Consider the following 25,673-nt stretch of genomic DNA (forward strand, 5'->3'; position numbering starts at 1 on the left):
TTAAATTCACGGTTATATTTTCCACCCACCAGCAGCACTTTTAGTATTTTTATGAATGAATATGAACTTACAATAAACAGTAATACACCTTATGTGTATGACAATAAATGACAAAAGTCTAACTTACTAATCAAATCAATGTACAGTAATAAAAATGACAAACAGTGAGCTTACATACCTGTGCAAAACACAATAATGTCAGTACAACAACTGCTCACGCTCTGGTTTCACGTGCGCATCTTTAAAGTAGAATAAAGAAAACAGCGGAAGCAAAACTGTAGCCTAGCTTATGAGCTACAGCTAACAAACTGCTAAAGTACTGTACTCATACAAAACATACATTAATACAACGAGAACAACATTTTACAAGAGACCAACATTCGCAACTTATACTAAATAATATACACAAGTCTCTGCCTCGAATTTGACCGTGTTTTACACAACAATGACCGGAGTGACGCTAAAGTCTTACCTCTCCTCAGCAGCGCCTCTAGCGACGCGAATAAACAGGAAGTAGCACAGCGAAAAGCTAGTGTCAAAATAAAAGACGTCTAACAAAATAAAAGCTCCTCAAAAAAACTCAGTCAGAACTGAATGTACAATGAAAATGCCATAAAACAAAGGGATTTTGTTATTACATGTACACACGGGCTACATATACACAGGGAAGGGACATTTTTACCAAATAACAAGAATATGAATTCACTTAAACACAATTTTAATTTGACACATTATAAAATCAGCAAGCACATTTATACAATTAAAATGATACTTTCCAGAGTGATACACATGGCTTGTATTCACTTTTTATTTTACATTTTAAAAGAACACAATATGAAATTTTGCCCCTGTTAAATTATTAATATTGTAAAGCTATATCTATATCTGCGTGTATATGTACATGTACATGCATATGTACATGTATATGTATATGTGTTTGTTACTGCTGCCATCGGCGCATCTGGGCATATTGAACAGCATAAGACTGCCTGCTGATGTGCTGATCGTCCTCCAGCTCTGATTCATACAGCTCATCCTCTTCTTCCTCCTCTTCTTCCTCCTCTTCTTCCTCCTCCTCCTCCTCTTCCTCCTCCATGCCTCTCTGGCGTTGTAAGACGCTGCGAGCCTGCAAATGAATTCAGGTGATAATTGTCAGGTTCACATCATGGCTATTTTCTGCCTCATCCTTCACAAACAGTCTGGCTCTGTCACTATGGAAACAAAGCTACTTGTGCTCACCCTCCTAGCTCTCTCAGGGAGCTGGCTGTGCTGATGTGTTCTGTTTTGTCCAGTAGGGGGAGCCAGCATGGGCCTGAGGCTCTGGCCTTTGGGAGAGGACACAGGAGAACTTGGGTAGCGGGTCATGAGTGTAGACGACTGGCTGCTCTGTGGGGTTTCCAGATGTCCAGGCAGAGAGTCAGACATCTTCAGACGTCCATTGAACAGCTGCCGACAAGAGGACACAGACAGACAGACAGACAGAGGCAGAAAGATTTTATTTTTTATACAGTTTATGTGTAGTAGTTTTTCCTTTTTTTAAATAAAGCAGGTGTTGTCCCTTGTTTCTATTTTATTTGGAAACTATGTGGTTAGACATTAGAGCCTGCAGTTTCTGTTTCATATACAAACAAGCAGTTTTTCATATAACTGACTAACTTCATTGTATCTGCAGTTAGTGTTTGTTACAGTTACATCAATAATGACACATGTATGTTAAGTATTAAATACCTCCAGATCCTTTTCAATGTTCATGGCCTCCAGGTTGTGGTATGTGTGTGTATAGACCTCCAGAGCCTTAGCATGGAAGAGCATCTCCACTGTAATGAAGTCCATGAAAATCCTCTGCCAAACACATACAGCAAAGAGTGTTTGCAGTTTGAAACATTGATGTTTCACCTGTAATTGTTCCAGTGTGTGTGTTTGTGAGACACTGACTTTGATATCCTCCAGTTTCTGTCTCTGGAAGTCCGAGATGGTCTCCTCGAGTTGTTTGACACTGCGCTGAGCATTGTTGGAAGCCTTCTGGGCACTGACTTCAGCCTGTTATTAAACACAAACAGCACTGACAAAGCTTTAACCCTCACCATGTGCATGAGCTGCTGAAAGAGTAAATGATGTGATGATATTTGTGAAATAATCATAACACTTAACCTGAGACTGAGAGTTTTGGTCAAGAAAAACAATCCAAATGTAATTTTTTTATAGTATTTAAGGATCAATGATTTTTATTTGGTTTTTTTTTCCAAATCAAATGAATGAAGGATACAATGCTCTGGCGGTCAGCAGGGTTCCTCAGTCTGACTCTACCCAGTTTTTCCAGCTCCTTCATCTCTCGGTTCAGATCAGTGTTAAACTTCTTCAGATCTACCTGAAAGACACACACTGTCAGAGGACGCAGCAAAACAACGTTTCCTCACATGACAAACGCAGCACAATCATGTGCAATCATGTGTAAAAAGTCATTAAATACATCTGTGTTCACTGGTTTCATGATTTACTCATGAAGTAGTTCACAGATATTGGGCCAGTAGGTCCATTCAGTAATCCATCTTTTATCATACAACCAAACCTTTAAAGAAATGTCACTTATTACTTTAATGTAAATATTATGGAATCTTATGGAAGTCAACTAACAGCCTATTGCAGATATATATAGACAACACACAACTTTATCAAAACTCACCCGTTTATTTTTGATCATGTCTCCGTACCCTTTTAAAGGAGCAACAACTCTCGTCTCAAGTCTCTCTACCTGCAACAATAGTCAATCATTAACCCTGTGTTCACCTGTTACAGTAGAGCATAGTGTAGAATGAATACAAGCCAAGTTCCTGACCTGAGCCTGTCTGTAATCCTGAACCATGGCCAGATCCTCTGCCAGGTTCCTCAGTCCGACCTGGAGCTCAGGTCCTTCTGTGCTGGAGAAGTCAAAGATCTGAGCCACCAGCAAGTCTGCCTTGTCTCTCAGCTTCGCCGTCTTCCTGGTGTAGGAGCCCAACAGGGAGCAGATCTCACCCAGGTGCTTTTCAGCATGTTTCACTGTTTGCTCCAAGCTCTTCACCTGAACATCCCGGCTAACACGTATCAGGAGAAAAGTCAAATGTTTGCGTTGCATGATGAGATAACTGCAACCTAATAGTAGTCACTCTTACCTGGAGAAAGTGTTCATGTTTGTTTCCTGTCCTTCCTGTAGCTCTGTTGTTTGCCTCCACTTGCTCTCACCTGCACCAGGTAACAAGAGACTGTCTCTGTGGAAACGACAACAGACCGCGTGTAAGCTGCAGAAATGGTGTAGGTGATAGTCTTTGCCACATGATGGCAGCACAGCATTATTATGCCTCTAATGACTGGCTGTCCAGGTAGGCAGCAGCACTGTATGCAGGCATCTCTGTACAATGTGTTCTGGTTGTACCCTGTAGTGGTTTCTATGAACATTCATGAACATTAACCAGACTCAACATGGTCAACACTTTTGCTATATTCTAAAATAAGCTTTGAATAATTACACTGCTGGAGGAATTACTCCTGCATTAGCGCACGGAAATAACTGAAATTGTCAGAAATGATCACCATGGAGGAATATAAATCAATTTCAAGGAAAAATATACTGTCTGGAATTGTAAATGTTTTTATATATATATATATATATATATATATATACAGTATATATATATGCAGTATATATATATACTATTTATATTCTGATATGCCGTTGCCTTTAATGGTGTATACGACTCATGAAGTTTAAGTCATATTAATATCTAATTCATTCACTGTCTGCTAGCAGTCATGTGACTCCAATCACGTGTGTGTGTGTGTGTGTACTTGTCTGTTACACTGCAAGTATTACTGCAATCAAGATATGTTAAAATAAAAAAGATGAGATAATTTAAATGTAAAACAAGATCAATCATTTGCGTCAGTATCAATCCGCCTGCTTGAACGGCACAGTCACCTTGTTTGGGAGAAGCAGGAAATTAAAATGATGAGTTACAGCCTGCGATGATTGTAGTAATAGTTTCACAACAACAGAGCGGTTCCTAAACCTTTGACACTTAGCGGATTGAAGAAATCAAAGGAATCAAAGGAAAGAATAAGCAATGGGAAAGTCTATGGTAATAGTCGAGTATGTGAGCTTTGAACTGTTCGATCAGAAATAAAGAACTTCAAACTGTGATAAAGAAGTTTGAAGAGGACGAGGAAAGAAGAATGAAGGACAGTTTTGAACTGCGATACAGAGATTGAGGAAAGGAGTTGACACTGCTGTGAACTGTGAACTGCAATGAAGAAGGATGAACTGTGGGGGCAGTATTGTGCCTCTGAGTGTACAGCCTGCTGCAGATGATTTTAGAAGAAGGATTCACATTTACAGTTATCTTTCATGGGCAGTGAAGGCAAAAGAGGCCCTGCCCTCTGAAGGGCAATATGACTAGTTTAGTTAATCTCAGGAAGGAAATGCACAGAGACACAGACAGCACAGGGAGGCGGAGGTAAGACGATCACTTATTAATGTTATGTGATCACTGAAAAATGACTTTGTTTTAAAAGAGTCAGACATTCTACTGTAGTTGTATCTTCATTTCCTGCAATTAAAAAGTATGAATGCTCAAAAATAATGGTACATTTTCTAAACATGAAACAATTGATCACTGACATATTTAGTTATTTGACAAGATTGGACTTCAGAACATAGCAAACTTACTTTGAAATGCTCAATTCCTTGTTCTTTTTTTCTACTTTAATAAACAAATATATAGTTAATTCATTATTTTGTCTTTCTTTCTGTGAGCCACATCTCATTCATTAGTTACGGTGTTTCCCTGAACACAACCTTGACTTTAGTTTGACATAATCTGTTATCTCAGTGAGCCCTTTGAACTCAGCTGGATCTGCAGGAGACTGATTATACTGTGGCGATGACTGATCTGCTGTTATTTATTTTTTTTAGCTCCAGCGAATCCACATATTTTAAATTAAATGTGAATGAAATACATAATGAACTAACTTTATTTTGTAAATATACATAGATCTCCAAGTGTAAAAGAGAAAAAAAGGCTGACTATACCACGATCCTCTAAAATCACACTGTACCAAAGAAATAAACAACACAAGGATGAAACATGTAAATAACGATTACTGTACATAAAAGATAATGTTCTTAGTTCTAAGTCATTTAACATGAAACATAACATCTTACCTCTTCTTGTATTTGCCTCCCACGTGATTTCACAGGGCAATGGTGCACCTTTAAATTCACATGATCATTTAAAAACACAGCAGTATTCTAAGATATATATATATTAATGTTAAAAACAACAACTCTAGATCTTATTTGTAAAAATTCAGAGGGCGATGTGGAGAGAAAAGACGGTGATTAGTTCTCTACAGGTCTCATATGTGACTTTATTTCCTCTGTCTTTGCTGAAGGCGTCAGTGATGAGTTGTTTATTCCTCCTGCTGACACTGTTGATGAGGAGTGTCGCTCCAGTCACAGGTTTCAGTAATGGGAAGGTAAGTGTTGCCTGTGAAGACATGGTGCCTCAGCATGGTTACCAGCCCAGACCAGACCCTCCTCCATACAATATCACTGTGGACAAATCCACATTCAGTCCAGGAGACAACATCACAGGTAGTTTATCATTTCTTTCTATATATATAGAATTTAGTAGTTTGATAAGTCATCCTTTTTCTTCTTTTAGCACAATAAGATTAATAAAACAACAAAGTATGCACTGTGTCCATAATTATGTACATTACATGAGTTGTTCAGTCATGGTTAAGTAAAACAATCTGTAAAGTACTGTAGAGCTTGACTTCCCTCCAAAAAGAGGCTTGCATTTCTGTACATACAACATGGCTGGTATATTAATGAAAACACTGCAAAGCCAACCAATACATCCTTAAAAATCCAAAATACCAAGTCATATAATCCATCATAAATCGACAGATGCCTCGTCGTAGACTTTGAGTGTGCTCACAAATCCTAAACAGATGGAGGACGAGCAGCTCTTGTTCTCTGTGAGCTAAAAACACAGATTTTCTCTGAGGAGCTTTGAGTGACAGCGTGAGCGACGGAAGTGACACAAACTTCCACAAAGCTGTTTGACGGAGAGAAACCAGCAAATCTATTGTGAAGTGATCACACACTTCTGGTGATTTCTGCTGTTGGTGATGTTATTATTTGTCATTACACTTACACAAAAACAACTTTAACTCTTTAACGTTTAATGTTTCTTTCATCTTCATCCACAGTGTCTTTACAAGTGGCCTCCATTAAGCCTACATTCTTCAAGGGCTTTCTAATGGAAGCTCGAGATGCTGGGACATTAGACTCCTCAGCCGTAGGGTTCTTCATGCTGACTGACCCTCATGAGTCTCGGCTGTTACAGTGTGGCCACACACAGGTAAACAAAAGCTTCTCCTCCTTAACATCTTCTTTGTTTAATGTCTGTGATCTATAATGAGTCCTATTCAGTCAAATACTGATCAGTGATAATATACTTAGAGTACCGAGTGGTGTGTCAACATGAATGACATGAAGACATTTCCTGTTTCCACTGTCCACTGCCTTTGTTCCCCTTTCATTCCATATACTTACTTACTGTATGTGTTGAGTATTATTATAATAACAATAATAATAATAATAATGATAATAATAATAATAATAATAATAATAATAATAATAATAACAATAATAATAATAATAATAATAATAATAATAATAATGATATGATAATAATAATAATAATAATAATAATAATAATAATAATAATAACAACAACAATAATAATAATAATAATAATAATAATGACAATAATAATAATAATGATAATAATAATAACAATAATAATAATATGTAATGACAATAATAATAATAATAATAATAATAATAATAATAATAATAATAATAATAATAATAATAACAATAATAATAATAATAATGATAATAATAATAATAATAATAATAATAATAATAATAATAATAATAATAATAATAATAATAATAATAATAATAATAATAATAATAATAATAACAATAATAATAATAATAATAATAACAATAATGATAGTATGCATGAGTTAAAACGAGACCTAAGAAAGTGCTGCCTCAGTATGGATCAACATCCTGTATGTGTGTATGTGTGTGGTCATTTGAAGGGATCTGGTGTGAGTCACAGGAGCAGTACAAAGAAGACTTGCATTAAAGCGGTGTGGAAGTCACCACAGGAGCCTCCACTCAGCGTCCAGTTTCTGTGAGTTTGCATGACACCACAGCAGGAGCCACGTTTGTTCCCACGCAGCCACAGGTTTACACGCATGATTGGAACCATCATCAGGACTGAAGTCAAATCAAGTCACTTTATTTGTAACTGCAGGGAGATTTAGAGTGTTTACATGCAGCATGAACATATCGATCAAATCATCATGCACTGTGCAAACACACAGAGACACATCCCACAGTTAATCCAATATAAAACAACAATTAACTGCTTTCTTCACAACTTTGATTATCTGACATGTTATCACTGTAGTAGTGATGGAGAGTGTGGCTCACTGTTTGTGTTGCAGTGCGACAGTGGTGCACGAGTATAAGGTGTACTGGGTGAGGATTCCAGGTCCTGTGGTGTCTCTGAGAGGAGGAGGGACTGCTGCTCCATTCACTGACTCACCTTCTCTAACCACCAGCTCCTCTGCTCCGCCCACACTGGTCAGTATCTGACCAAAACTTTGTTTTCTAGTTCAGAAACAGATCAGCAACAATGAACACCTGTCATCGTGTCCTAGTGTGTATTTATATTACAGCTGACGTGACAGTGAGGCATTAATGTGAAGTTTGTGAGCTGTGTAAATGCTTATTGCCCCTGGGTAGTGGATGGGTGAACAGAAACCCCAACCCCGTAATTACCCCAAACTCTTCAGTGTACAGCACTGGTGCTTTAAATCATGTAATATTCTAACATATAATAAAAGAGAATTGAGTTTCAGAATCTCAGAGTCTCCTGTCTTCCCCTCAGTTCACTTCAGTGGGGTGTGGCCACAGTAAAACCTGCCTCAGAGACCCAGTGGGCTGTCACCCAGACTCTGACCCCCACTGCTTCTTCCTGTCGTTTACCACTGATGAAGCAGGACAGAGTGTCATGTTTGAACTCAGTGGACCCGCTGAAGGGTACGTGTCTGCAGCCTTATCTCTGGATAAATGGATGGTGAGTTTCATCATGACCTGCTCCCTGCAAACTACCCTGTTATCAATGCCATGGGTTTTACCTTAAAGGTCCAGTGTGTGACATGACTTTAAATATACTACCTGTACGTATGTTTGTGTATCACTGTGAAAAGCAAATCTAAAATATGCAATTCTTTCACTTTAGAACCCAAAACCTCACCCAAAGCAACCGGTTTTAATTCAGATCAATACAGTATCTGTACAGGTGCATTATATTGCATAATATAATGTGTTTATTATATAATATATTATATTATATTATATATTTATAGCTTTATTTCAATGTTTTTTTACTTGTTAGCACTAATTATGTGTCAGTATCTTATACTCCCACACTTTAAAACCTGAACTGACCCTTTAACTAAAGAACAGCAAAGGTGAACTCTGACCCCTGGTGTAATAAATGTGGGTCCATTATCCTTGTGATTCTGTTTCAGTTATAATCACCATAAATAATAGTGTATAAATAAATAATAATAAATAAAGTGCTTCATGCAAATGTTGCCTTTTGCTAATGCTACTTAGAAAACAGTTCATTCAGTCATTTATGAACGTCGCTTAAAGGAGACAGCAACGACAACATGTCGCTGTAATGAACATAACAAGATGTTTGTATGTGCACCTTTGTGCCCTTGCAGGGAAATGATGATGTTTACCTTTGTGTGAATGATGGGGGCAGAGTTACCATCAGTGCTGCACACGTCTCTGGAAGAACACACCCTGAGCTGGCAACACAGGTACACACACACACACACATGCACACACACATGCACACACACACACGCACACACACACACACTCAAAGATGGCACACTGCAGATTTTAAGTGCTGACCTCTGTGTTTCAGGACAATCTGTGGGGTCAGTCCTGGAGGCTCGCTGATGGTGTCATCCAATGCCGTTTCCATAGAAACATCATCCTTTCTAATAGGTTCACCTTAAACCAGAGCTACTACCTCTTTATGGCAAATGGTAGCTCTCACCACAGTAAGAGTGAAACCTCTCATTTATCTGGAAGTGTTCAATATTAAATTAATAACTATATTATAATTAATATTAAAGCTCCACTTCATAACAGCTGTCGCCCCCTTGAGGTATTCAGAGTGATTACCACCCCCCCACCACCCCTCAGCTGCTCGAGGCATTTGTCCCATCAAACAGCTTTTTTGGGGATTTCAGCCATAATGTAACCTGTTGCAGTCATCCCACATGTTCAGTGTTGTGCTGCTGTTGTGCGTCTTTTTGCCTTTTTCACTAAAGAACTCACTTCCTGTGTGTGGTGCAGGGAACTCCGTGAGCGACATGAGAGCCAAACATTGTTATCCTGAGGAACACAGAGTGTCACATAGAGCTTGACAGTCTTAATGAGCATAATGTGCACTATTGTGGCTCTTGCTTGAATAGAATGCACATTCATTTATAAGTTAGACACTTAAAGCTTTAAATTAAACGTGTGATGGAACTAGAATAGCATGATGATGATGATGTTACGTGGCTGATGAAGGTGAGTGGACCTTACTGGACACAGAGACCACAACACCGGATATTTGCAGATATTTGATGAAATAGACCTTCTCACTATATTATTGCAGGTTCCTTATTGATCTTTTCAAACGTATTATTGTGACTTTCATATTCCTCCTAAATGACTGAGCTGTCTGTGTCGGTCTCCTGGGTCTGATTCTGTTCATGGAAAAGCTTTTTTCTTCTTTTCCACACCTCAGGTCATGTGTATGTGTGTGTGTCTGACTCATCACGTCATCAGTGGGACTTTTTAGTGAGTCACTTCACTGAGAATAGCATAGTTTCCTCATCCACAGCAGCAGGGACACAATGTTAGTCCAAGTGAATGTGAATATTCTTGTGTTAAAATGTGTATAAACGGTGCAGCGTCGATGGTAAAACTTTGTGCTTCACAGGTTTAATCCACAGACACGATTATCAGCCTCTCATCTCCACCAACCAGCAATTGATTACTGGACCTCCAGTGGATCTTACTGGCTCTCGCTCCCCGCTCCTCATCAAGTTTCATGGTTGGTTCTGACATTTGGTTCCAATACCGACTAAGTTACTCTACATTTTGCATAAAGGAAAGTTCACAGGGAGCCTCTTCTCCTGACCGGACTCACTAGTACTGGTGCACAGGCTCAGTCCTGTTTCCTGGATGCTGGCAGTGTGCGCCAAAGATTGTTGGATCAAGGAACTCTTGAAGCTCCCTGGTCTGAGTTGATGCACTTGGGGACACCAAGCCTGACAAACCATTCCATGGGCCATGTCCCAGCTGTCTCAAGGTCTCTGATTTAAGGTCTTCCTCCGAGACATTCCCCTTCAGATATCTGCACCAGAGCACAAACTCTGCTCACACTCCCTGCAGAACCCAATGCCTGTCCTTGTCCCTTCTTTGACGTGGTCATGGTTATGAAGAGGGTCAGCCAACTTTGCGAGACCCTCTACAAAGTAAAGTCAGATGCAAATACAGCTATGGTTCCATTCAAAAAGCTGATTTGGTCTTAATACCTGTTTGTATCTGGTCAGATCTAAAGTCATAATCAAGTTTCAAGGGGAAGGCATCCTTCCTCCTCCTCTTGCTGTTAAGTAATCAGTAATCAACACATCACATCTCACATCTTTCTTCCAGACCAAAACAATTGGTGAGCAAATAATGAGTCAAGGGCTGAAACCTTCCACACTAACTATGAAAAATGAATCCAACCAACTGTATTTTGCTGACTCGCTCATAAGCTGCAAATGTGTCCACTCAGGTGTATTAATGCTGACTGCGTGGATGTGGACAGTGAGCACAGCCGTCATCATCGCTCGTCACTACAAATACTTTTGGCTTCACACGACACTGCTGGGGAAAAGGCCGTGGTTTCAGGTGAGAGCAGCAGGACATGTTCATCATGAGCATCTTTGTTTACTACTATCTCTGTCTCTGTCTAACATGATGGGGATCCACTCTTTATTCTTTATGGAGTATTTAAAATCTCCCCTTTCTCTGTCTCTGTAGTTCCATCGAACCATGATGGTCTTGGCTGTGGTCCTTACATGTGTGGCCTTCAGCCTGCCTTTCATATACAGGAGGGGGTGGAGCAAAGTAAGTGTGTGTGTGTGTGTGGAAAAGTGCCATAAGTGTGGCAGACTACACAAAACACCCCCTCTCATTAGCCCTCTGCTAACATCACCAACATTTGTCTGTGAGTTTTCAGAGTTTGTGAACATTTTTATTTCATCCATCATCTAACGCTTTTGTTTTTGGACTGTGGGAGTTTTATTTTATTTTATACAATATTTTATGCAACGTGTTTGACCCACAGGGGCTGCTGTAAAAAAATAATGACCTTATTAAATTTAGGTCTAACAAAGAATCTTGCAACATTCTTTGTGTATATGAATTGGTAGTTATTTATTATACCACACATCCAGTTGTTTCTTCCTTCTTTTATTCACCAGTCCTTGATACAGATATCACTCTTCCACTTATGTTCTCATATGGATTACATAATATTACAGTTATTTTATTCCAGTCACCTCGGAGGCCTGGTCTTATCCTCTTTTCATTATGATATATATATATCTATATATATATATAGATATATATATGGAGGTCTTGACGTTCCAGTTCATATTCTCTACTTATACAGGATACTTTTTTATCTTCATGGAATCATCTTTTATTTCTCTTGAGAACAATGTGCTGCTGTGACTGAACCTGCAGCTAACACACTGTGTTCCATGGGCTGCATGCATGTGTGTGAAGGACTCAGTTGTATTAGTCACATGCTGTTCTGTGGCGTTCGCGGCTCAGTGTTAAACCATTTGTTCGTCTTGTCTCCTCACAGTAACTGCAGCTCTCGAGACAAACACAAAGACAAACTACGTGCTGGGTCTTCCAGAGGCTGAGCTGTTGAATTCTAGATAGATGTGGAGGGAAGTGTAGACCCTGCAATACAAACACTTTAATACAGAGGCTGGAGAAGAAAGGTCACAGCAGGTCTGAGCATTGGAAAGGTCGGGTTTTAGGAAATAAACTGCAAAACGTTCCCGTAATGTCAGCTTCAATAGGTCAATGCTATCTGAAGCATATGTTCACTGCTAAATCTTGCTCTGAGGCAGCAGTGAAATTAGAGTTGCATGTTTCCTGCATATTCTGGATGTTTTACAGTAAAGTGATTATTAGTAAGTAAAGAAATTATTATACTGTATGATGCAAAAACAACAAATCTAATGATGACTTCAGACCTTTGCACTTTTAAAATTCAGAAACAAAGTGTGAAACCTTAGTTAATGTTACTGGTTACTAATCTATTTATGTCCAAAATGAAGACTAATTGAGATTTACATGAGTTAAAGTCATGAACAGCTTGCTAATATGAGTCACATCATTTCAATCCAAATGCCAATAAATACAATATTTGACATTAAAAAGACATTTGATAAGAGCTGTTGTCTAAAGTCACATTTACCCTCTTACTCCTTATAGCGCGCAGGCGTTCACGCGTACATCGGCTGCACCGTCATGGCTCTGTCTGTCATTCAGCCAATTATGGCAACACTGCGACCCGTCCCAGACTCCCCCCGGTAAGACCCCAAACCACTTTTTAAGAAGTCTCACACTTGCTCATCGTTGATTCCATCCCATGAAAAGCTGCAGTAGCATTTTTAAATGAATACATTTGTCCATGTTAACCTGGATGTACGTTATTTTGGCAGGAGGATCATCTTCAGTTGGCTGCACTTGGGTGCAGGCAGTGTGACCCACATACTTGCCAGTAAGAACGAGTAACAAGTATTTCATGTGGAGAAATTGTATTGAAGAAAACTTTGTTAACATTGTTACCCCACACTTAACGATAGCACTCAATGACCTTAAACTTTTCATTAACCTTTGACCTTTAACCTGTCCAGCATCTTAGGTGCTGTTGTGCACAGGAAGAGTCTGTTATACTTGTTTAGCCTATTTATCCTCATTCATTCATTCATACATTCATTCTTCACTTCTTGGAGACTATCAGTAGCAATGGCTGTGGATTTGAGTTTATTGTTATTGTTTGTCTTTAGATGTTGGGTTAGCAACAAGAAATATTTTTATTATTATTTTATTGTGGCTCATTTGTGCAGAAAAGGTTGAACCCTATGATAATTCCAATCATTTGGAAAGGACTGGAAAGACATCCATGTCATATGAGGTGTCGCTTGTAAAGCAGCACATGCTGAAAATAACCGGACTTTTTTTAAAATTCACTTTTTCAAACATTGTTTGAAGCTAAATGTGACAAAATGTTGAAGTTATTTTCATCATGTGCTGCTTTACAAACGACAGCCCATCATTTCAATGGTGATATGAGTAAAGTTTCCCATGACTGAAATGTTTTTGTTTGCTGCAGGTCAAACACTGACTCCGCCTCTCTCTCTCTCTCTCTCTCACTCTCTCTCTCCCTCTCCCCCCTCCCTCTCAGTGGTGTGTGTGTTCTTGGGTGTTGCTCAGCAGGCTCTGCTCTTACCCAGTCCCTGGTCTCCTGCAGTGCTGACTGGTTGGGTGCTGTGGATCATGTTCACAGATCTACTGTTACTAATCCACACCTACACACTCAGAAACACAGGTAAGCTCCTGCAGGCAAACACAATATCTCATATGTCATACTAGCATCACGCTGCCTGATGTCAGCGGCGTCCTCTGCAGCGTCCTCTGCAGCGTCCTCTGTGGTTATTATCTGAGTCTGTCCACACAGATAAGGCTGTAGGTCAATATGCATAGTTTTTGTGTTGGTGTTTCGTCCACACAGACTCAGGGTTTTGGGTTTTGGCATCCCACGCTTGCATTTGCATGTAGACAGCTAATCTGCTACTTTGGGAAAGCCATGATGTCATAGTCCCACCTCTCACATACTGTCCTTATTTACTGTCAATGAAAAGTAACTGAAGCCAGAAGAAGAAAACAAAACCTATTTTCACACAACACACAGTCAGCTGCACTGCACATCCACAGCTTGTTCTTGTCTGTCTCTCTCTGTCTGTCTGTCTGTCTGTCTGTCTATAGTCAGACTGACTCTCCTCCCACAGTAAAACTCTTGCAGCAGAACTGGTGATTTCCTTCTCGGACAGAATTTAAGATTATGCCAGAAAGTCACAACTCACTAGATTAGTCGCTGGTCACTTTTTTTTTTGAAGACAAAAAAACAACAGTTGTCAACACTGTTGTACGATCTGTTTGCTTAATGATACCTTTTATTGTCTGTCTTTCCTTTTCTTTCCTTTCTGTTATTATATCTATAATGTGTTTCAGGTTTTGAGACGTTTCCTGAAACAAAACTGGAAACTTTTTCAAAACGGCAAAGAAAAAGATTGTTATTATTATTGTGTGCCATTTCCATGTGAATGGAGCCAAAGTCTCATCAATAACTGTCAATAACCATTTTTTAAAGCCTGATCAGATCCATTAACCATCATTATGTCTAATGCAATACCACAGCTGCTCGTACCTGTAACTGTGACCGAGAACACACAGTCTTACTGTCATGTTTCAATACAGTGTTCAGTGTTAATCATGGTCACCAATAAAAAAGCACAAAATGGAAGAAAATGAAATACACTCCCTGTGTGCTTGCAAAAAAAAAATAAAAGTAATTGCAGCTTGAGAATATTTTACTATTTGAAGGTACAACAGTTATATAATGCTGCTTTAACACATGGCGGTGGTGACAGTGAGTGCAGGATTCAGCCTGATCCCTCACTGGCATCCCACCCACCATCACTGCCACCTGTGTGCCAACAGTGCACTTTTATTGATTGGTTTTTCATTTTCTCTCCTGCTCACTTTGGATGAGCTCTTAATCCCTGAAATAAACAGCTGCAGTTGTGTCAATTAGCTGTGAGTCTCGGCACTAATTAGAATAATCAATCATTTGAAATCAATTGTTCTGTTGCATTAAGAGTGAAGTCAGGAAACATTATTACAGTCTATGTGTGTAGAGAAGAGAGGTGTGTGTGTGTGTGTGTGTCTTTTAAGACCTAACATGAACTCATTAGCAGAGGGAAGACTAGAGGAAGTAAGTAAGACGATATTTAAGGTAAATCTGTGTATTGTATAAAAATGATCACCTTAAGAAACACATGAGTAAAAAAACGACATTTGTCCAAAGGAAACGATGACAATGATGACAAAGAACATATGTTGTGTCCTCACACTGAGAGGGGGCAGCAGAGGGAGGTGAGACTTATTGACTATCTGTTATTTATATTTTCTATGTATATTATATTCTCTTTATTGATTCTTTAATGTCATTTCTTTTCAGATTCCACAACTCAAGAACGTGGTGTTTATAGTTTTCATGATAGGGAACACAGGCTTCCTGTCAGCATTTATAAAAGCTATTGCAAGTTTATGATTCTGACTTAAATTCATCATCTGCACCGCCTTTAATGTTGTGTTACATAGTTCAGTGTGTAATAATAATTAGTGACATCTAATGGTAAGACTGCAGACTGCACACACACTCGACTATTTCCCAGTCTGGGATCGATCAACTGATCAACCAACCAACCAATCAATCAATCAATCAATCAACCAGTCTGTATAATAGTTATTATAGTAAACCCTTGAAGTGTTTTCCAGTTTGACCTTTTCTTTCCTCCTCAGGTTAAACTATAACATACAAAAGTGTGGTCATCAACTAAATAAAAGAAGCCAGACACTATTTTCACACATTTATTAATCTTTTATTGTTGCACTAATGTCTTCAGCACTTGCATGAAGATGAAGATGAAGATGAGGTGAATGCCCCAGTCTCAAATGTCCAGGCAGGGGCATTTCACAGCAAGTCATCGTTGAGAATTGTAAGCTCTACTTTAACAATGAAGCAAACAAACGTAAACGAACGTAAAACAATGCATTTCAAGGTGAGGGACGCATCGAGATCATGAAAGCTGCTTTTGAGAGTCACCGCAAATATCAAGGCTTTGTGAATTTTATGAAATATTGCCTTTTTAAAATCTGTTTTTATTTAAGAAAACATGTGATTGCAGAATTCATCTCAGCGTGAACTACAGAGATGAATCCTACACGTCCTGTCACATCATGAGAATGGAATAATTGCTGAATCTGACAGTAGTGTTAGAATATGATTGCACATGTACAAGTATATACACACTCTAGTCTCACTCTATATAAGTAAACATCCTTTTATAGGGCTTTTATATAAAGAATAAAATCTATTGTCATCTGATTTGTATGTGTCATTTCCTCAGCACTGACATGACATTTAAGATGAAGGACATTCTATGTCGTCTGAGGCAGCGCTGTTCTTATTGGATTGTCTGACCACCGGTTGTAAGGAATCACATGGAGACAACTCAAATGATTCTTAAATGCATATTTAAATGTTTCCTCATTAAAACAACAGTGACGATCTGTGGATCGCGTGTTTCGTATATTGCGCGGATGCATTCATTTCATCGCCTCTCTGTGCTGGGACAGCTTTGCTATTATTGCTCACCCTGAAACATGAATGACGGCAGAAAAAAGCAACGTACGGAAATGCAATACACACTGAGCAATGTAGCGTCTACTTCATCAAGACAATAACATCAAAATATGTTTTTAAATCTCATTTAAAAACAGTTACAAAGTCCAGAAAAGTTGAGCAAAGACTTCAAAATATCTATATATATATATATATATATATGTATATATATGTATATATATATATATGTATGTGTCCAACACGCAGCAGCAACAACGTCTTCTGTCTTCCAAGCACTTTTGACTTTACTGTAAGACAGCAGGTAAGATCAACTTCTTTTTAAATGCAATAGTCACACACAACATTTTTTCCATCACATCATTCAAACCCATTCATAACTAGCACGGGAGCTACAAGCAATTCACACTGACATGTAGACGACAGGAACTGGGGATCGAACCTTCCAGTTAAAGGTGACATGGTCACATGACACAGCCAAAACCATTACTCAGCGGTTCAGACCTGGTTTTAAATCCACTAAAGTGTTGTATGGAATCTGCATTTTAGATTCAGCCACACAGAAACGGTACACAATACACTACACTGACAATGATGTCATAACCACACCCCTCTCTCTCGAGTGCTGGCGTTCACGGTCGCTGTCTTTGTTGTTTATTCACTTTATGCTCATTTGATTTTCGTCATTCTGTGGTTTCTTACTTGTTTGAATAGGTTTATTAATTAAATGAATTAAATAAATAAATAAATAAATATCTAAATAAATAAATGGATACAGCGTGCATGCTTTAACGCGCATGCTCAATCCAGATGAGCGAGATGGAGGCGGGGAATCACTGCTATGAGCGATAGAAGACGAGAGAGACGGGAACAAACACAAGCGATGGATTTTGTTGTGAACTCTCGGGTTAGTAATGGACTCAGTCTCACTGACGTACAAGTCTGCACGGCAACGTTAACACATCCATTATTTACATGACACTGATGATCCAGGACCATAGTTTAGTCTCTCCTTACCCGGGATCACACAACATCTATCCACCCTCTTCACTCTTATGATGAAAACAGACATGTCTACTGTACACGTCTATGGGATGAACTGCATTGTTTCCTGTCAGGGGGCGTGTCTATACACTGATGGTTTTTTAATTTTTTCTTTCCGCTGACCAAACGAGACGCCAACCCAGTTATTTAGAGTTCTAACTCCAAATAGTTGTTATGATGCAATCTCTCTGGCATTAAAGAATAATCAACATGAAACTGCATCTCGACACAGTTTGTATCAGGATACGTCGTCACTGTGGTCGACTGATTTGTCTCATTCACTCAGTCAAAGTGTGATATTATTTTTAACTGCACGACACCTTGATTATAGTCATCAACAACACTTTCAGTGACATGTGATTACTGTATTTATGTTGTAATAGTAAAGGCCCAATCGGGAAGCAGAGCACACAGGCGGGTTCAGTTTCTGCTCGACAACAAGGCAGCAGATGATCCACCTGTAAGGACAGCATTGAATATTATTGCATGATACATCAGGTGATAACACGGCCTTGTTGGTCTTTCTGTAGATTGTAACTAATTATAGGATTGACACCCTTTTCATTTACCGGGGTTAAGAATGGAGTTTAGTGTGTGTTGGCACGGTTTCAATCAATCTTATAATAAACACTACAACTACATATAGTAGACACTGTAGCCTAATAACAGCTGAAACCAGCAGCCTTGCAGATATGAATGTTGTTTTTGACATAATAAAGACAAGTGTGGAAACAGTATCAAGAGTTACCCCTGTCAATGTTACAGTCAGAGTTACCCCTGTCAATGTTACAGTCAGAGTTACCCCTGTCAATGTTACAGTCAGTTCTTCTGAACTGTCCACATGTGGCCACAGACATTATTTTTCTTGCCGAAAGCATCACAGAAGCAGTTTGTTATGTCACAACATGAAACAAACAATCGCAATACTTAATTTAAATTGAATGAGAACAACACTGACATTAAACGCCCTAATATGGCAAACTGTTGACTTCCTGTTCCTCTTCAGTCGTTCTTTGTAAACTCGCCCGCCTCCCAGCGCAGAGCCATGGCACTCTTACGTCTTCCTGCTGTGTAGACCTCTGGAAACTGATGAAAAACAAACTTGTTTACTTCATGTTACACTAGTTCCTCCACGTCCTCCTTATCTATTGAGTCTGGTTGTTCCTGTTTGTCTCATTGTGGTGTGAATGGTTGGTTCCTCTGCTCTCTATAATGTTGAGAAGGTAATTATCCAACACCTGAACTACATTCTGCAATGACTTCTAATAAGACACTGCAGAGCATGTTTCAAATGCCACTCAATATAAATAATAATACTCAAATACCCTGTTCCTTTCACAGCCAGCTGTGAGTTGTTTCCTGCCTGTCGGCCTCAATCCTACCATTGTTTTTTTTCCCTTGTGCCCAACATAATCAAGATGGTGTGGAAATACAAAATCATCAAGAGTGACAATAACTAAGTGCAGACATAGATATTATCACATCACCGCTTCCTGACTTGGAGTCAGTGAGCAGAGGTCAGCATTTAAAAATGGAGCGTGTTGTTTATTTAAACCTGCACCTGAGTGTTTGTATGTGTCAGCATCAGAACTACATTTACATTTACTTACTTTTTGGATGAATTGTAATTTCAGGAGTAGTTTTACTGCAACATGCTTTTACTTTTACTTGAGTATATATTTGAAGAAAGAACGGTACTTTTACGCCGTTCCGTTGTGGCGGTCGTTACTTTATTTTATTACATGTGCGATCTTTTACTTCTACTTGAGTAATCGTTATCTTAAAGTAACAGCACTTTTACTTGAGTCATTTCTTCGGCTACTCACAGGTCAGTTACTGTGTCAGTAACACAAGGCCTGCACCTACCACCCATGTTAATGTAAATGAAGATTTAAGAGAGGAACGTGCTTACTCTGTGATCACAGGACAAAGCAGAGCGATCCATCCTGTGGCTTGTTTTCATTGGCGACGATGGCGAGGACTTGCACTTATCTGGTGCATCAGATAAAACAAAGTCCACTGATCATAATGAGCTTAAATGTAATAAAGTGTTGTGTTGTGCTCACACGTACCTGAAGTGTCAAAAGCCAAACTGTCCATGTGACCTGACAACAGTCTGTCTGCGTCGAACCTGTCTTCCCCGTACAGGGTGGCTCTCTCTTTCTTCAGCTCTTCCTCCCTCTGCTTCACCATCTTAATCTCTTCATCCACCAGTGACATGGTGCTTCTTGAGCGCAGCTTGAAGAAGGGGTTGTTCAGGAACATTTTCTCCTGGGGCTGTTCGTATGTTTTGTTGATGGAGAAATCTGAGGCACTGCGGATAATCAGATTAGACGTCTCCAGGATGATGAGATTGGAACTGTTGTCCTCGGAACGCCACTCACCAGAGCGGGCCGCCATGTTGTCTTTTCCATGTCTGGGGCTGGAGGTGAAATCGTTGTTGGGTTCAAGGATAATGACATTGTTTGCTGACACTTCATGTTTCAGCGGTTCCTTCGTGGGTGAGGAGGAGATGATGAAGGAGGGCGTGAGTGGAGTGCTGATGGATCTGGGGATTCCTCTTGATGGAGCACAATCGGTTGACTTGCCCATCCTGGAGAAACCCCGCTCTCTCCGGAAGTTTTCCTCTCTCTCCATCGATAAGCGAATCTCTCTTTCAATTGGGGTTTCTGGGTCATCATAAGGAGACCTGTAGCTGGAATCATCCAGACCAGAATCCTCTGAGCAAGGGCTGAATTGGGTGTGAGGATAATCCCCAACCAGATTCAAGTTTTCCAGTTCATGTGATTTCTTGTGGATTCTTTCAATGTGACGGACGGGTGTGTACATGAAGCTGTGGCTGCTGTGGAGACTGGGCTGCTTGGTTGTCGGTAACACAACCCTGTTCCGGGTTTGCTCCTCCATTTCCCGCCACTGTTTACGAGCTAGCTGGAAGTCTACATGCTCCGTGCTGACGTTCTCGCTCTTCGTCTCCTGTATGACACAGAAGTCTTTTGGTAGCTTCTTGCTTTGGTCTGCATTGATTTGCTCTTCGTGGACGGTGTGGTTATGATTGGCGTCTCTACTATTTTCACTCTCATCTTCGGAGATCTTGGACAAACCTTGGAGGCCTAAGAGGTTATATTTGACCTCTTGTGTCGGGGCAGGGGAGTAAATAGTATCGTCAGGTTGTTCCAGTACTTCCTCTGTTTGTGGAACATCTAACAAAGCCTCTTCTGCATCAGCGTCTGGTTCCTCAAAGTCTGTCGACTCAACTTTCTGCACAAAGAGCTCCTGGGCACTCAGCTGAAGACTGTCCAAATATGAATCATCGTCTTCCTTATTTATAGAAGAGGAGAATATGGTTCGCCATTTCTCATCTGTCTCACTGTCTGAGGAAGCGGCAGCGATTTCAACTCTGAGACATTCATCTATTTCATCAGGATCAAGGTCATGGCAGGATTCATTGGATGCATCTGACATGGCCTCTTCTCTAATGCAGTGTTCCAGTATTGATTCTTCTGTGATGGGTATCTCAAATGGAATTTTTGGATTTGGATTTGTATATCCATCATTAAAATCATCCTCAACCTCAGGGTCTGGATCAGGGTATAAATCTAGGTCAGGGTCTTGCTCTGGCTCAGGGTATAACTCAAGCTCGGGATCTTGATCTGGCTCTGGGAATAACTCAAGCTCAGGATCTTGATCTGGCTCTGGGAATAACTCCAGATCAGGATCTTGTTCTGGTTCAGGGTATAACTCAAGGTCAGGATCTTGTTCTGGCTCAGGGTATAACTCAAGCTCAGGATCTTGATCTGGCTCAGGGTATAACTCAAGCTCAGGATCTTGATCTGGCTCAGGGTATAACTCAAGCTCAGGATCTTGTTCTGGCTCAGGGTATAACTCAAGCTCAGGATCTTGATCTGGCTCAGGGTATAACTCTGGTTCTGGATATTCCTCCATTTCAAGGAAATCCTTAGGCTCAGGGTATTGCTCTGGTTCAGGGTTTTGCTCTGGTTCAGGGTTTTGTTCTGCCTCTGTATATTGCTCAGGTTCTGGCTCTGGCCTAAGACTGTGTTGGGTCTCAGGGTCTTGTTCTGGTGTTTCCTGTGTCTTCCGATGGGCCTCATTCTCATAAACACTGTCAGCGCTGGAGAGCGTGTCAGAGACCGATGAAGTGATCGACTCATTTCTGTTGAGCTCTATTAAAACTTCCCTTTGATCCTGAGCGGGCGTGTCAGTGCAGTGCAGGACCAGTTGGTCGGTTAATGTTGTACCGAGCATCACTTTCTCCTCAGAGGAATCTGCTGAGCGTGCCTCACAAACTTGCTCTTCATCTGCACTGAAATCCTTCCCCGGCTCAGGTGAATTAGCCACAGCAACCTCCTCTTCACAGTCCATTGGCAGCACCGATTGTTCACTGGTTTCCATGGTGACAGTGAAGGAGTTTTGATTCTTAGTTGTGCTGCAGCCTTCGCTCAGTTTTTTTCCATCTGCTTCTCTGTCCATCAAGGTAGCTTTCTGTGAAAAGAGAGAATAAAGAAGAGACATTCATGTTCTTGGTGGTAAACGGTGATGTTTGACACGTTTGTACAAATCACTATGTTCTCCTGCGTTATTCTCAGAAATGTGTGTCTTTGATTCACACAGTAACACTAGATATTCCAAAAACTAATAATAATACTGTATGCAAAACAGAGAACTCAACCCATCATTGCTTACAAATCTGTTAAAAACTATTAAATAAATATAGATATAGGTATAGTATACAAATAAGACAACAATTCTACGATTGGGTTTCCCAGTGATTGTAACTAAAACAGTTCTCATGAGTGTTCATCGTCCAGGACTCTATTGTGACTCTGGCAGATCGTCAGGAACAACGTTTCAAGTACAGTAAGAACACTGAAGTTGTCCGTAGACGGCACTTAAATGTGCTGTGCCAGGCGGAGGAACAATTTCACATGGATCTTTGGAGGGACGGGGGTGTCAGATCTGTGTGTGTGGGGAGAGGGGGAGGGGTGTCTCTGTTGTTTGTGCTGACTGACTGAATGTGTCCCTAAGTGGGTTATGAGCAGAAAGGGAGGAGGCGCATGAGAACCAGCAGAATTGGATGGCATTATAGTGTGCGTGATGTTATGTAAGGCTGCAGGTCTGCCTCCCACACACACTAGTGAAGAGTCCCTGTAAGATGATGAGCGGAGCCTCACAGTCGCTGTGTTCCCACAAACACACTCACATGACCGTCATCATTGTTTAACTCAATCTGAAGAAACACTCACTTTTCTCTCTGCTGCAACACAAATGCACACGTCAGCAAGAGTTCAGTGTAAAAGCTCATGAGCAAGACGACTTTCTGGGATTCTGGGATTTGTGTGCATTTTAAGGAGTGATATACATTTATTAAGGCATCAGTGACATGTCACAGGGGTCACACAGCGGCACATGTGGCTCGCACTGTTGCCTCACAGCAAGAAGTTTGTTGGTTTGCATCCTGGGATTGGCACCAGCACACTCCTACTGTATGTGGAGGCTAAAGCGGCAGATGAATGAATGAATGAATGAATGAACGAATGATGATATGTCACAGCTCATTTACAGGTAACAAGCCACTTTATGTCGTGTTAGACGTGATGAAACAAAGTTTCTCTGTATTAAAATCATTTTTAGATGATCAACTCAGTTCAATGTTATTTATAAAGCCGTCATTCACAACTTACATCGTCAACACGCTGTAATATTACAGCCTCAATGAGTGACCACTTACTGAACACAGTATTTATAACAGCACTAATTAATAATTCTAAGAAAAGATGTGGGCTTCTATTTTGTATAATTTCTATTCCAATTAAAACTCTAAAAAACACATGAAACAATAAAGACAATGATAAGTACATAAGAGAAATAAATACTGTTATAAAAAAAAATTAAAAAAGTGTACTTTCTAAGGATTTATGATACAAACCCACATTTTCTAGTCTATAGTTTGTGAAGTAATCTGATGAGAAAACTGATAAGAGGAAAAAAGGAATGGTTTTGTGAGAGAGAGAGAAAGTGACGCCTGTAACACACTCAACCTAAACGTTTAAGTAAGTAATATTATGATTAATAATATTATGGTATGGTTAGACCAGGTTAAGATCGGGTTTAAAATGAACATCTGCAGGCTTGGGTCAGACAGTTCAAAGTTCAAAGACAACGTCTCTCTTTTCATGATCTACAGTTTAAAAAGATTCAGAGTCAATAGAAAAGTTACATGATATATATATATATATATATATATATATATTTATATATATATATATATATATATATATATATATATATACATATATATATATATATATATATATATATATACATACATACATATATAGAATGATAAACATAATGCAAATATCTAATTATCTTAGCACTGCAGTGACAGAAGGAGTGGCCAAGTGTCCACAGCACATGCTGCATAAACACAGCATGTCACAGATGGAACAGTAGTGCTGACCACATGCATTTATAGCCGGACTGTCGGTTTTGTGCCTTATCAAACATTTAATTTGCATCATAATTTAACTGCACAAAACAATTCATTATAATGTCGTTAAATACCTGTAACGTACATCTCACATTGAAATGGTGAATATGCTTCATTTACATGAGATTCTACTGTTGTTGAACATGGTGGATAATGTCCAGTACTGTGGAGGTAGAGGTACAGTGTTTTTGGAAATGATAACCATACAGCTTTTAACATAAACTAATGTAAGTTGATCAATACTGCTACTACTACTACTACTACTACTACTAATAGTAAAAATAATCTTTTAGGGATAGGTAATACTCATCCTGAGACCAAAGCGTAGTCTCAACAGTTTCATTTATCATCTAGAATGTCTCTTTACTCACAAGCTTCTCTGTTAGAGACCACACAGGTCATTCATTCATTCATTCATTCATTCATTCATTCATTCATTCATTCAATGTCTACCTCTTTATCCTCGACATGAGGGTTGCAGGGGAGCTGGAGCCGATCCCAGACGACATAGGGCAAAAGGCGGGGCACCCAGCTCGACAGTCTGTTGCAGGCCCAACATAATATACACTCATTCATTCAATCATTCACTGCCACACCTGTCACTTTAGAGTTGTAGAGTCACTTCTGGAGGAAACCTGAGGAGAACCTGAACATGTTAACCCCAAACACAAAGGCCCTTGATTTGAATTGGCGACCCTCATGCTGTGAGCCACTGCTCCCACCATTTACCTCATCATGATCAGGTAATTCTGCATCTCTTCAATAAATGGATGATTATTCAAGCAATCATCACAAAACACGTTAAACACATTCAAGAAAGTCAAGAGGCACAATCCCATTTTAATTTTAAATGTAATCAACTGAATCAAAGTATCCTCGTTTCATAGGTCAGACAACTTCCCTCCGATTATATATGGTGCACAAATGCACAGAACAAAGCCATGGATACTAATTTAACATGAATTATTCATTTGTAGCATGAGAGCAAACTGTCCATAAAAATCACTTTGTTTATCTTTGTTTCCAGTCGTTTCCATGGTGATCATGGGTAATCTGCTCACTACACAGGTGGCAATAACTGCTATGCAATATATCTTTTATCACTGGTAAAATGTACTCAACAGTGGAATAATGATAATAATATTAATGCACATGTTTGCCAGTGATGTTGATGGTCTATCTAATATTGTACAGAGGAAAGTGAAGGGTGGCGACATCCTCTGCAGACTCTGTTTCAATATCACTCACCAGTTTCTGTTTGTATGTTTATCACAAATAAAAAGTGAATAAAACATAAATAGAACATATATATAATGATTAAATCCACCCCTCCATCATGTGTTGCTGTCAGAACATATTTGACCTCTTTCACTTCAACGATCGCTGACTCCAAACATCAAAAAGCGCCCGTCGCTTCT

At 39.6% G+C, this 25,673-nt stretch overlaps 3 protein-coding genes across 4 annotated transcripts in view; 1 reads left to right on the plus strand and 2 right to left on the minus strand.

The window, feature by feature from the left end:
- On the minus strand, positions 1–4,707 carry LOC122776005 (CBY1-interacting BAR domain-containing protein 2-like). 2 transcript variants are annotated; one of them, XM_044036305.1, is made up of 10 exons: positions 4,703–4,707; positions 3,153–3,248; positions 2,837–3,074; positions 2,684–2,752; positions 2,267–2,368; positions 2,152–2,157; positions 1,936–2,040; positions 1,729–1,842; positions 1,240–1,446; positions 1–1,126 (listed from the first exon to the last, which is right to left on the minus strand). In XM_044036305.1, the coding sequence occupies exons 2-10, from the start codon at positions 3,167–3,169 to the stop codon at positions 941–943; spliced, it is 1,044 nt and encodes a 347-aa protein (XP_043892240.1). In that variant the 5' UTR covers positions 3,170–3,248; positions 4,703–4,707; the 3' UTR covers positions 1–940. The 2 variants fall into 2 exon arrangements, with proteins under 2 accessions (XP_043892240.1, XP_043892250.1); XM_044036315.1 differs by lacking the exon at positions 4,703–4,707 and adding an exon at positions 3,956–3,967.
- On the plus strand, positions 4,375–15,920 carry LOC122775976 (putative ferric-chelate reductase 1). The gene is made up of 16 exons (XM_044036261.1): positions 4,375–4,490; positions 5,428–5,629; positions 6,253–6,404; positions 7,159–7,253; positions 7,570–7,708; positions 8,016–8,204; positions 8,863–8,961; positions 9,072–9,210; positions 10,143–10,256; positions 10,986–11,101; positions 11,234–11,320; positions 12,707–12,804; positions 12,937–12,995; positions 13,683–13,826; positions 15,366–15,433; positions 15,519–15,920. Exons 2-16 carry the CDS (start codon positions 5,437–5,439, stop codon positions 15,609–15,611), a joined length of 1,785 nt encoding a protein of 594 aa, XP_043892196.1. The 5' UTR covers positions 4,375–4,490; positions 5,428–5,436; the 3' UTR covers positions 15,612–15,920.
- palmdb (palmdelphin b) overlaps positions 15,918–25,673 on the minus strand; it is a 13,405-nt gene continuing 3,649 nt past the window's right edge. Inside the window, exons 2-4 of the mRNA XM_044036247.1 lie at positions 19,820–22,247; positions 19,660–19,739; positions 15,918–18,833 (exon numbers count right to left, since the gene is read on the minus strand). Coding sequence (XP_043892182.1) covers positions 18,750–18,833; positions 19,660–19,739; positions 19,820–22,247 — 2,592 coding nt within the window. The 3' untranslated portion in view covers positions 15,918–18,749. The remainder of the gene's footprint in view (positions 18,834–19,659; positions 19,740–19,819; positions 22,248–25,673) is intronic.

Source organism: Solea senegalensis, linkage group LG1 (assembly GCF_019176455.1).
Source record: "Solea senegalensis isolate Sse05_10M linkage group LG1, IFAPA_SoseM_1, whole genome shotgun sequence".
Lineage (NCBI taxonomy): Eukaryota > Metazoa > Chordata > Actinopteri > Pleuronectiformes > Soleidae > Solea > Solea senegalensis.

Coding starts and splice junctions, on each gene's coding strand:
- LOC122775976 (XM_044036261.1), top strand. CDS start 5,437: ATGAGTTGTTTATTCCTCCTGCTGACACTGTTGATGAGGAGTGTCGCT. Junction 7,709..8,015: donor CCTCTGCTCCGCCCACACTG/GTCAGTATCTGA, acceptor TCTTCCCCTCAG/TTCACTTCAGTGGGGTGTGG. Junction 10,257..10,985: donor GCTCCTCATCAAGTTTCATG/GTTGGTTCTGAC, acceptor GTGTCCACTCAG/GTGTATTAATGCTGACTGCG.
- LOC122776005 (XM_044036305.1), bottom strand. Junction 2,753..2,836: donor AGGATTACAGACAGGCTCAG/GTCAGGAACTTG, acceptor CTATTGTTGCAG/GTAGAGAGACTTGAGACGAG. Junction 1,127..1,239: donor TCCCTGAGAGAGCTAGGAGG/GTGAGCACAAGT, acceptor ATTCATTTGCAG/GCTCGCAGCGTCTTACAACG.